Source organism: Anser brachyrhynchus, assembly GCF_964034855.1.
Source record: "Anser brachyrhynchus genome assembly, chromosome: 13".
NCBI lineage: Eukaryota > Metazoa > Chordata > Aves > Anseriformes > Anatidae > Anser > Anser brachyrhynchus.
Window position 1 is genome coordinate 17,167,573 of NC_137708.1, and position 12,663 is coordinate 17,180,235.

Consider the following 12,663-nt stretch of genomic DNA (forward strand, 5'->3'; position numbering starts at 1 on the left):
TATGATTGCCTTCTAGAAGTGCGAGTTTTAAAGTAATAAGTACTACAGCACACAGAAATGGTGGAAACATCTTTGTGAGGAGCAGGACAGTAGTCAACACGTCAATACTGTATAGATTTAGTATAAACACTATATAATTCTAGGTGATTTTTGTTGTGGTACAATTGTACTATTCCTGTTTTTATCATTTTAAGATCTCATCCTATGTCAACTTCTGTAGGCCTTAATTTGCTATACCTATAGCTGCATTTATCAATAGCCGTTTCTTTATATTGTTAAAACATCATTTAGATGGACTAAATGGCTTTGCTTTCTTTTCTCAAGCCTGTTGCCTTACATAGGGCTTTTAGGGGCCCGCCGATGACTTTTCTGGTTCTAATTCTCACTAGAAGCTTACCAAAGAGTTAAGACAGACTTCATTTTCTAAATAGTTGAGCTTTCAGAATTTGCCTTAAATATTTTGCCTTCATAGTTTTATTTTTCATTGAGTCATTATAAGCAGAAGTTTCATTCTGTGACAGGTATAGTGTTTAAGTATATCAGTAATTCTGGAAGGACTAGAGAATTACTTTCTTTTGGCTAAAGCCCCAAATACTCCTTGTGTTACGTAGATCCTAAACAAAAAGTTAAGATGGGGGAAAAAAATACGTTTTTTTTCACTGTGCCCCTGAATTGTTCCCTGAGAATTTGAGGTTAAATTGATAGTTTGTATTTTCCCACCCATACAGTTTCCTATTCCAAGCTGGCAACTTTTCAGGACAGTCCCTGCCTTTACTCTGTAGATCCTTCTCTCTTTAAGTCATTTTGTTGTTCCTTCCCTTCAAGGTAAACATTCAGGACAGGGGAGAGAATCAGACTGGAAAACTGGGACAGCAGTTGCAGAAAGCCCATCTGCAGTCAGCGACAGACTAAACCACATTAAATTTAAAAAATAAAAAAGTACAAATTAAGTATTTCAGATGAGTGCTTAATAAAATTTTTAACAGTGTTCACAATACTCAGTGATGATTGTGACAAAACAGTGATTGAAGTGACTGGCTTTTAATTTCAGTTTTGAAATATATGAGTGATTACCTAAAATGTTTATGGAATAGTGTATTTTGAATATACTGAATTTGGCAGGTAGCAAAGATAGAAATTTTAATTCAAGCAATTTAGTAAAGTCCAAGAATGTCAACAGTGTTATTAGGTAGTATTAGACAACATTAAAAGCTGGGAAATCTAATTCTGCCAGTAATAGCTAGAATCACGTGGGAGAGCAGCAGCCCTGCCTTTGAAGGCACAGGAGTAATAAATCTTCAATCTTTTTTTCCCCTGGCAGTGGTCCAAATCGTGGACATTATATCACCATTGTGAAGAGCCATGGCTTTTGGTTGCTGTTTGATGATGACATTGTAGAGGTAGGTGTGCTTTTACAGAGTGAAAACACTGCTGTGTAGGCAGCATCACACTCCAGCTTTGTGAAGGGTTTATTTTTATGTCTCGGATTAGCTCTTGCACCTGTGAAACGATTTCTGCAAAACCCATGCACAGAAGAATTCTGGGTGTTTCAGAAGTAAACTTTATCACTTAACCACTTCTACAAAGATGATGCATGTACAGAGAAGGGCAAACCAATGCAATGGCTGTGTTGACAGCTAAGATGTAGGGTGGTGTACAGCTGTTCAGGCTCAAATACTGCAGTGGTCTTGATAAAAATCTGAAATGCTCATATTTTAGACCACCTTCTAGGCTCCTTTTTGTTGCTAACTTGTTTTCTGATAGTTGTATTTCATTGCTGCATTTAAGAACGTCTTATTTTTTTTGTGTAAACATTTTTTCCCCAACAAATTCAAGTATAGAAAGTCTGTACAATAAATAAAAAATCTTTGGAGACTGTACTAAGGTCCTGAGGATATACAGAGGTGTTTGGGCTACTGGTGATAATGTTTAAATAGTCAGTTCAAGCAAATTTTCCTTATTTTTTAACATACCCTTAAATCTAATATCCAAAATATGTTAATCCATATATCTCACATAGTATCAACCAAATATCAAGTTGTAGAACAAATACTACAGTAGAACTGCTTTTTGTAAAGACAAAAGTGTACTTTTTGCTTCTGAGATCTCACAGTCAAGGTTAAGGTTAGACGCTACGTGTCTAAACAGGTACAGCAAAACCCTGGTTTGTGTTGAGATGATGATGTAGTAAGCTCTCCCTTTTTTATTCTTCAGGCAGCTTTGAGCATCAGGCGTGACTTCCTGGTGATTTGAATAACTTCTCTGGCTATGAACAGTTCTTTCCCACATTATTGTATTTTGTGGGTTTTCTTCTGTCGTGGCAGTGGGACATAATTATGTCACCTCGTTTTGAAAATAATGCTCAATTTAATATTTTTAAATGCAAATATTCACTGTCATTTTCATCTAGGAGATAAACTTGGCATTTAAAAAGTAATGTAAAATAACTATCTTGTTATTCCATATTTGTTTTGAATGAGTCACATCTATGTTGTATCCTAACTTTCAGGCTAAATCAGAATTTATATAATCCACAAATATCGTTGGCACTTTTATAGCTGTGCCAAACAGAGCTTTTAAACGTGTGTTGTCTGTTACTGGATAGTAAGTTCAAGGAGCTGTCACAAGCTAGAACGTAGTTCCTCTCTCCTGAATAGATACGCTTTTTTTAAAGTTGCTTTTCTAACTTAGATCATGGCTTTTTAAATTTCATCTTCTTTAAGAGTTCATTTTAAAAGCTGTAAAAATAAAGCTCTTTCAGATGAAACTTCTGCTTTTTGTGGTTTTCATGGTTCTGTGAGTTTTCAAAGTTTTGAATAGGATTAGGAGTGCGGCCCTGTGCTGTAGCACTCCCCCTGCCCCAGCTGCAGATCTGGGACTTTTAAGATTCCTTTTCCTGCTCAAAAGCTGTCTGTTTGCAGGTGTTGTTTTCTGTGAAACTGAGGCTTTGTTTTTCCTGCCCACGGAGGGCACAAAAACTTGCACAAGAGTTTTACGTACAAGCCACCTGAGGTCTTTGACCCTTTCCGATCAAGTGTTGCTCCTTGGGCCGCTCTGAAGCATGTAGCATGGGCATTCTTGCTGGTTTTGTCTCAAGGGCTCTTACTGTCCTGCTCCTGCCTCCTAAAAACATGATAAAGGAGAAGCTTAACTCTCAGCTCCCTCTACGTACGAAACACCACCCTTTCCCTTTCCTCAGCCTTCCAGAAGTCACCTGGATTTCTGGAGATTCAGTGATCAAGAAGAACAGGGTAGTGCAGACTGCCTTTCCTTTGCTGTTGCTGCAGGCTTCTGGAAGAAGTAGCTGCAGTTTTGCTCATCTGTTCTTGCTCTCCCCAATTAGTCATCAGCTCCTGAGAATTAGTTCCTTTCTGGGGCTGTAGGCTATTCACTGAAAAAACGAAGTAAAGCTGAAACGACTTTTGTCAGCTCCATCTGCTGCCTTAAAGGGATTTAACTATCTACTCTGAGCTTAACCAAGTACTATTTTCAAGCTGCTTGTGATTGTTCTTACAGTGCCACTGCAGGAAATACATTGTTCTGTATGGCACTTCAGAGGTTGGCCTCAAAAACTGAGTGGCAAAAAAGAAGAGAAGCCCCTAACCCTGGAATCTCCCAAAACATGAATTCTGGAGGAGTTTCTGTATTTAGGGCTCGCCACAGGAGCCTCCTACTCTTCAGAGACTCTCGGAATATGAAAACAGTTTTCTTTTAAGCTTTGGAGACATCTCATTTTGAGTGAGAACTGGCTACGTAGCCAAATGGGTATTAGTCAGCAGGCGTCAGAAGATGGGGCCAAGGTCCTCATACCCATATACAAATATTGCAGCTAAAAGAGAATGCAGGAGAAAGTTTTTTCCCCTTTAATACGGTTTAAAAGATTTGTTGTGTGTTTGATAAGTGATATGAATTAATAGCTCTGAAGTATCAATAGGAAGTAGCTTATTCTTATTACCCACTAAATGTCATAAGCAGTGAAGGCATGTTTATCTGTTTGGGTTTGCTTGGGAGGCCAACTTCCAATTAAATTGGAGATAAATGATAAGCAAACATACTACAGCATATGTGAAAAGGAACTGCATCAAATCCAGGAGGTAAGTCAGTCCAAATGGGATACTTTCTCAAGGAAAAATAATTGAGAAACCTGAGTAAATGATCTCTGGCGTGTTTGGCACTGCGTCATTAGAGAACTAACTGATACATCATGGTGATCTGTACCTGAAACAGAGGGAGAAGTGTCCATTCCTGGAGTTCTCCATATCCAGAACAGGGCAAGAATGATTGCATGTCTTCTCTTAAATATCTGTTCACAGACTTGCAGGAGTCAGTTGAATGCTGTAGATGGTGAGTAAGGAAGATGCGGTTTGGGGAACCAGAAATGATCAAAAGATATTTAAGCTCAGTTGACAGGAAAAAAACATCTTAAAGCCAAGTGAAGCTACAGAATCCTAAAAGTAGTTGTGAAACCATCAACCAGTTGTTGCTCTAAAGCTGCAACCGGGTAAAACTTTGCTGTCCACAACATACACAGACAGCTAGGATAGGAAGAATAAAGTCTATATAATCCTTTTTCATTTCTACTTTGTTTTCTGTGGATAGTGGAATCTAAAAAGGAAGCTGTTTTTGCCGTGATAAAACTAAAAATATCTGTAGGATGAATTAATCTATGTAAAACATTTGAATTGCATTCAGAATGAGTAGTAGTGGAAATAGACTTGATTGCACGGCAAACTAGTTGGCACTTAAAATAAAATGTTTGAGTTGTCAGCTAAATATATTAAAAGGACTAGAAAATGTTCTTTTGCTATTTTTCTATTAAAACATGTATCTAACAATTTGAAGTAGACATTATTTCAGTGAACTGTGTGAAAAGGCAAATGCCATTAGTGTAGGATTTCAGCTTCTGTGAAGTCCAGAAATGGAGAGGGAAGAGAGAGAGAACCAAAATATGTTTTAATCTCTCTCCCCCTTCCCCAGATTTTAACAGTAAATGTTTAACAAGACTATTCAAGGGAATATTTTCCGCTGCCCGATCTTGCGGTCACTGTATCTTCTGGAAACTTAAGACGTTTTTCTTGCATTCAGTGCTTCAAATAGGCTGGGAAAAGGGTGGCCTGAGCTTGTGGGTTGTTTGGCAGCGCCACTTAGAGAAAGCAATGCTTTTGTGCTTGCTGGTGATGCTGAAGTCTGTTCGGTGAGCAACCATTTAGCACACTGCCAAATGGATTCTGTAGCCAAGGAGGCTCCTTGATGCAGTCATTGTGTGGTCCCTTTCTCTTAAAATGTTAGCACAGCTTGGTCTCTGCTACTCTCCCTTTCAAGAGTAAAGCAGACATGTTCAACCCAGAGACTCATATTCTATATGCTTCTTTGCTTCCTCAGTTCTAGTCCTTGGGAAATAAAATTTAAAAAAAAAGCTTTTTTTTTTTTTTTTTACTTTAGACCACTCTCCCCTTGGTCTTCCTCAACAAGTTCAGGCTACATCAGCCTCTCATCTTTGAATCCAAAGTCCTAAAGGTCTTTTAAAATACTAAAACAAGTGTGGAGTGCTGAGCAGCACAGGCCACTGGGGGTGTTTTGTTTCAGCACTTCAATCTCTGCACTTGTTCTCCACTGACTGCAGGATCCAAGTCAGTGATGTGAAGCCAGTCGTTCTCAGGAGCTGAATCAGGATGGTAGAACTTGCATCTTTAAAAGCCCTTTAAAATGCCCTCCAGACATTTAAAGTATTTCACAACTCTAAGTATAAGCAAGCCATTTAATTCTATTAATATGGCAAATAAGTTATTTCTCTTAAAGCACGAATCTTATGATAACATTCCAGCAGGCTTTGTACCAGGAAATCTGAAGGAAGAAAAGCTCTCATAAGACCAGAGGATTACAGTCGGGTGTGATCCACAGATTTCATGGTATAGTTAACCAGTGGCGCTTGCAGGACTTCTGTATGTAAGAGGGTCACAAGAACGTGAAATGTTAAATCTGCACAAGGAGGGCCTTATGTACTCCCAACTATACAAAATCTTTCTTTGCAAATCATTGACTGCTTTTTTTCATTTACATTACAGACCTATGGTCAGGAAAGGTAACTCCAATCTGAATGAAAAGGCAAATAAAAATGTTGTGTAACATTTTAAGAATGATTTTGTTAATTCCCCCCTTTTACAATCCAGCTTAAGAGTGCACCACTTCAGAGAGGAATTATTTTATGATGGTTCACTTATTTGCAGTAGTGAATAAGTTAATAAGTGGAGAAAATATTTTGGTGTATTTTGTTGTTTTCAATGATATTTAAGTATCATTGTACTAACACTGTGTGGCTTTCCAGCATCACCCCTGAGAGCTGGAAAATAACACTTTGTTTGTGAAAAGGATTCTTAAAGCAGTATTTGACTGAGACTAATTTCTGCCTGTTAATTTTCAGAAAATCGATGCCCAGGCCATTGAAGAGTTCTATGGGTTAACATCAGACATTTCCAAAAACTCAGAATCTGGATATATCCTCTTCTACCAGTCAAGAGACTAAGACAAAAGATATGTATGTATAAATAAAAGAAAAAGGGATCAAGATATGTCCAAGTGGAACATATTTGTGACAGCAGAAGCAGTTACTCGTTGTTGCTGTAGGACCAGGACAGATCCAGCAGGGCGAATAAAGGTTTCTCTCTGCCATTTCTTGGAGGATTAGTGCTGACTGCCGTAACAAGAAGAGCTTTTGCTCCAGTTTTCTTTCTGGGCTTTTTTAACGTGCTATCTTCCAAAATCTGCGTTACCTCTACTTGAAACCTGGCTGCTTATTTGTTCATGAACTGAAGAAGAGTTTTAAAAGTAGCATTGTAGAATTTTTACCATTTAATGTTGGCCTGAGGCTATACCTTGGTTTCTATCGTCGTTTTTCTGTATTTTAGCAGAATGATTTCAATATTCAGTGTCAGCTGAAGGCATATTTTAGGATATGAACAGCAGCTGGTTGCTGGATATTTTTGGTGACTCAGACTTGAGAAGTAGCACAAAGCTAAGACATATTGGAAATGTCAAGTCTGTAATTTTTTTTAAAAACAGACAAAAAAACCTCTGACTGCAGCATTGTAAATTCCCCATTATGCATTACCTTGGTTTTAGATAACACTAACAGCACTGCTTCTTTCTGCATTTTTAGTTTTACTGTTCTGTTTCTTCTTCAGAAGGTATAGGGCTATCCACACTCAGCCTAATGTTCGTTTTTGCTTTGAAGCAGAAGTTCTAACTCAAAGCCTCATTGCTGCACATCTAAGGGGAGCAAAAAAGTAGCTATGTGTTGAAGAATGTCTGGCAACCAGTTGCTGTAGAAAGTTTAAAGTTACAGCATTTCTTGGAGCTATTGCATAAACCAAAAGTGCCCTCTTTCTGAAACAGGATCTGTTCAACATTTCATTTAATACGTAGTAAACTGATGCAACTAGCATTTTGAATCTATGCTAATACACAGAAACAGCACTAATTGTGAAGGCTTAACCAAGGGAAGCATTATTTACCAAACTAATCCAGTTGTTCTTCACAATAATGATCATGTAAGAAGGAAAACCAGCCAACCAGCCCAGACATGGCCTTGCTATGTGTTCCTCATCGTCTGTTGGTAACATTTGCACCAATCTGGGAATCATAACCCCCTTAAAAATGCTTCTGATTGTTTTACCTCTATAGGCCTTGCTTAACAGGGGAAATTGTTAGTCTTTTGAAGACTGAAATTAAGTAATTATCCGTTACGTGTGTATATATTATAATCTCAAGGATAACTAGAAAGAAAAGACTATGGGAGTTTGTAAGAAATCTCTGAAAATCATACGTAATTTTCTTTTTGAAAAGTCCTGTTACTGTGCCAAAGCTTGTCGCAGCTGGCTCTAAACTACCAGTGGAAATTAATATTTTCCTTCCTTCATCTTGTTAGATAACACCAGAGCTGTCCTCTTTGTGTCTGTTTCCAGTATGGCCGTTCATGGTGTATACCAGTGGTTGTTGTTCCTGAGGACGTTTAACTTATGCAATTCCATGGCTTGTACAGGATAGAAGAGATTTTACCAAAATATTGTCCTCAGGAAAACAGCATTTCGCAAACATTTTCTTGTGGTGGCTGTACGTATTTGTTTCTCCTTACCATGACCAGAAGCATAATGTTAGCAATTAACTTCTCTTCAAAATGCGAATCAGTCATTGCCGTTGGATTCCAGCTTAGTACAGTACTTAGTACTCTTCGCACATCTCCTTCTCCAGAAAATAAAAAGTATGGACATTTTTAAATTATTTTTTATTATACAGAGTACTGTCATTTTAAGAGACATTGAATAACAGCAAGCATCCTTGTCATCTTGTTCCTGTTGTGTGAAAACTGTTCCTGGCTACGAGTCTTCTCCCCTTGTTCCCATTACAAGCCGTGAGTCCTCTCCTGGTGGCGCTAGCAGAAGCCGGTCATCAGAAAGTCTTGCAAAAAATAAAAAGAGCACTGAGTTAAAAAATAATCTAAACAGTAAATACAAAAATTAATGTAGTACACTAGACATGTATTTTGTGTATCTGGTGATACATTTTTACAAATATCTGATTGAGAGAGAATATTGAAAGATATATACTATAGATTAAAAACTGTTAAAAGTGCACTTTTGCTACAGATTTATAAGGAAACTAAAATGTATTAAGTTGGAAGAGAATGGTGTGATGTTACTTCTGTATAATAAATGACCCCACCTGTCTCCAATAAAGGTCACGTATGATCAAACACACATGGCACAAGTGTTTTTCCTTTAATTGCAATCCAAGGCAGAAGCAAAGGTAATTGCTTAGTCACTCTCTCCTTAGCTTCTCTGTGTTGGCTGGCTGAGTTGATCCTGACCACTGTATTTTCGTGCATATAACCTGTGCGGGAGCAGCTTAAACTAAAGAGAACTGAATAATTCATTGTAGATTACAGGCAGTGTGCTGGTAAATGAAGGAGCCTCTACCCAGAGCCTTTTCTCCTGACACCAACCCCATCGCTGCTATTCCCTAATCTGTTCCGCAGCCCCTGCAGGAGCTCCATCGTCACTTTTCCCTCTGATTTCTTTCCATTCTCCCTCCTTTACCCCTTGCTGTCGGACTCCGTAAGACTTTGTTGCAGATGTTATCTGACTGATCTGGAACAGAGACATTTGAAAGGCAAAAATAGTACTATATGCTTGGAGCCTTTCAGGTTCATCGTGGGACAGGTCTGTTTCTGTGTCATCCGCTTCTGCACAGGAAAAACTCGATTCAGGGCTGCTCCTGTGTGCAGGAATTCACGGGCCTAAGTCAGAATGCAGTAGAAGCAAATGAGGTTCCAAAGTGACAGCTGCTCTGTAAAAGCACGTTTTAAATTCAAAATACTGTCTGGTCCGTGTCCTGCTGGGCCACGCGTTAGTAATAAATAAATAGAGCTAATTTTTACTCTGGGGTATATGACCTTGACTTCGAGTGACTTTAGGAGCATTTCCCAGAATTAGCCTAGAGGCTGACCAACCGCACTCAGCAGATCTGCTAGCAAGGTGCGTTTAACTCTGAGCACCAAGGCAGGATTGATACTAGGATTTGGGCGCTGCTTTTGTCTCGCTTTTCCCCAATGGGTGGTTGCATCTGTACTGACCCTCAGGGCTTCCTCCAGAGCATCGTGCTGGGGTGGGGGTGAAGCCGACCCCATGCCCCTCGCCTTGTTTGTGGGCTGGTGTTTGTGCTCAGCGTGCTCCAGTTACCAGCAGGAGTTTTTAAAGTCACCGTGCCAGCTCAGTTTAGAATACATTTAAAACAAATCGCATGTGATTGGTGCAAGAAAGAAAATAGACTAACACAGGCCCCTGAGACAAATAAAACCTTCCCATTGTAGTCCTCAGCGTTCATCAAAAGGAAGTGGTCCCCTGAAACACAATTAATTTGCAGCATGTAAAGCCCTGCTGTCGTTGCATTAATTAACCTTCAGGCTGCTCTGCGTGCATACCCCCTCCCCAGCCAGCCTGCTGTGCTCAGCCCGAAAGCAGCAGCCAACTGGGATTAGATGCCCATAGGTGATAATCCAGAGTACAAAAGGTTAAAAATGAAGCAGGATTGGGTGGGATAACACGCGGGCCATCTCGTATTTTCCTTCTGAAGCAACGCTTTGCAAAGGAAGATGGTTTCACCCTTTCTGCCTCCCGGCTGTTTGTTTCAACCAGCTTTTTGTCAGCCTGTGGTCGGAGGGGACAGGGAGGAAAGCGAAGGGTTTAGGGAGCTCGCTGCTGCCATCAGAGGCTCTGTCGGATGGAGAAGCTGCTTTGAAACCTCTTGGCCTCCAGAAGGGAGGCTACGGAGGGTCCTGCCTCGGGTGTCAACAGCTTCTGGGGGCTTCGGGGGCCCCCTGCGGCCTGGTTGATCCCCACAAGCCGCCGTGCTGAGGGAAGCAGAGGGCCGGGGAAAGAGGTAGCTCAGGAGCCCCGAGAGGAGGAGCCGGACCTGAAGGCCAGGCTAATAAAGAACTGTGAGGGCCCCAAAATATCAGATCCCCAAAGGTATTACTCCGGATACGTTGGCCCAAATTAACCGAGGGCAAAATGCTTTCGGGGCCACAACGCTGGGAATCGTCTGCAACACCCGGATCCAGCAAAGCGTGGGCACGAATTGCGCTGCCATTTGTCTGAGAAACTCGGAGGGTCCTGGCGGGGTGTTGTGGTGGCTGCCAGGGCTGTAGGGCCTGGGGTTATCGGGGATGAGGACGAGGAAGAGGGGCTCAAGCCTGCAGCCGGGGCAGGCCTCAGGCTGCTCCCCACCAGCAGCCCTCGGCCAGCAATGGAAACAAATGGCTGGATTTCATCTCTCCAGGCACAAAAGCGAATAGCAGGCAGGTTTCAGTAGGAGCTGAATAACTTCGCCTGTAATTAAGTGTCCTAATTAGCACTCTATTAGTGCATTTGTTTCCTTCAGCACGAAAGCAGCCTGCCTGTACTGCAACAAGGCAACAAGCCAGTGGAGAGCAGGGACCATGTCCTCACACTCTGTTTTGCCTGAATTTCCTCCTTCCACATGGAAAAATGGGAAGAGACGGGCAGGGCAGGGAAGGGCAGGGAAGCCCCACTGTGCAGGGACACCCGTGCCCATCAACAGTTAGGAGCAGAGGGTTGGGATCTCGGAGGTAAAACCTCCGGGTGAAATGCACCATTACCAGAACACCCGCCCCATTGCAGAGCTCCTCCAGGTCCCTCGGCTTCCACTCTCGCGCCAGCAAACCCTCAGCACCTCCTGGCGAACCACGCGAGGATGCGGTGGTGGAGAGGGATGTGTTATTCCTGGCAACGCTTCCACCCCCCCCTTTTCTTTTTTTTTTCTTTTTTTTTTATGTTAAACTGTTCATTTTCAGATTTTGAGTCACAATATTTCTGCAAGCAAAAGAGCATGAGTTTGGAAAAAATCCAGTTTATTCCTTCAAACCTCTGCAACTGGTTCAGTTCGGAGAGGGGCCGCCTGGTTGAGTCCCCTGCTGGCTGTGCCGGGTCCCTGGGTGTCCCCCAAAAGCTGGGGATGGGGGGCGGGGGGGGGGTGAGCATCAGTGCATGGGTTAGTGCAAAGCAGAAATATTTTCGTTGACATCCCTATTTAAGTGAAGAGCCAAATGGAGATTTTACCCTTATTTGCCTGGTTTCTGATGGATGGAACTAGAGCGAGTACAGAACTAATTGTGAATTTTGGGGGTGTCTCGATTTTTTGAGCCCAAGACCCAGCAGAAAGCTGAGCTCTGCTCTTGCTGGCGTTTCCCATTTGCCCCCTGGTGGGAAGAGGCCCATTAATGAATTTGGGAAAACAAGTTTCTGGGCGCTCCTTCCCAGCTGTCTGAGCCAAGTGCTGCCAGCAGGTTAAACAGCAGTGGCTCAGGGACGGCAGAACTCCCATGCTGGCTGGAAACCACATTATCTCCTTCTTTCCAAACTAAAAATACTTTCCAACAAAGCACCAAACCTCTCCGAAATAACCCATCTGAAGCAGCGGGATCCAGTTTCGGGCTCTCCGGAGGCCGCAGCTCGGTGGTAATTAGAGCGATGCCGCCTGCGGTCCCGGGGGACATGTCCTTCCTCGAAGCAGCGCTGGCAAGGAGATGAGCTTCAAGAAACCTGCTGTGTTGTAAGGGCTCAGCCGGGAGGGGGGCTGCAAATGAGAGCATCCTCTGTGCCAGCGGTGGTTGTCCCCCAGAGAAGGGGAAGGGAAGAAGCGGGCACGAAGTTGTCCTCCATGGCCGCAAGCATCCTCGCTGGGAGGACCCACGGCCACCTCGTGCCTGGCCACACATCGCTCCTCGAGTTTATTCTGCCCTCTGCAAGTGCAAAAAGCCTCCTGAAGATGTTTTTTTTTAATCATTATTTTTCTTCCAAAGGAGAAAAAAATAAAATAATTCACTTCCCCCTCCTCTCTTTCCCTGAGCGTGTTTAATCGCTTGCAAGTTAGTCATATTCCTAAGAAAAGAAAACGTGGCGTGACGGTGAGTGGCAGCTCCTGAAGAACGGGCGCTAATTATATCCCAGCCCTGAAAAAAATAACACGCCGGGCTGGTGGAGCAGGGAGGGAGCCCGGCTTGTGCAAGCTGCTGGGATTTCCGCTGCCTTGCAGCACCGAGCAGCCACTCTCCTGCCATGCAGACCCTCCTCTCCTTCCTCCACCGAG

General features: G+C 42.2%; 1 protein-coding gene and 1 long non-coding RNA gene across 6 annotated transcripts in view; one reads left to right on the forward strand and one right to left on the reverse strand.

The window, feature by feature from the left end:
- LOC308177285 (ubiquitin carboxyl-terminal hydrolase 12-like) overlaps positions 1–8,750 on the forward strand; it is a 30,870-nt gene extending 22,120 nt beyond the window's left edge. For 4 of the 5 annotated variants that reach the window (XM_080554246.1, XM_080554249.1, XM_080554250.1 and 1 more), the window contains exons 8-9: positions 1,322–1,400; positions 6,422–8,750. In XM_080554246.1, coding sequence (XP_080410372.1) covers positions 1,322–1,400; positions 6,422–6,523 — 181 coding nt within the window. In that variant the 3' untranslated portion in view covers positions 6,524–8,750. Of the gene's footprint in view, positions 1–1,321; positions 1,401–2,214; positions 2,686–6,421 lie in introns of those variants that run through there. The other variant, XM_080554248.1, reaches the window with a different exon arrangement.
- LOC308177286 lies at positions 2,330–6,415 on the reverse strand. Its single transcript, XR_013938989.1, has 2 exons — positions 3,215–6,415; positions 2,330–3,123 (listed from the first exon to the last, which is right to left on the reverse strand). It is a non-coding gene; the product is annotated as an uncharacterized lncRNA (long non-coding RNA).
- Positions 8,751–12,663: the final 3,913 nt, after the last annotated feature.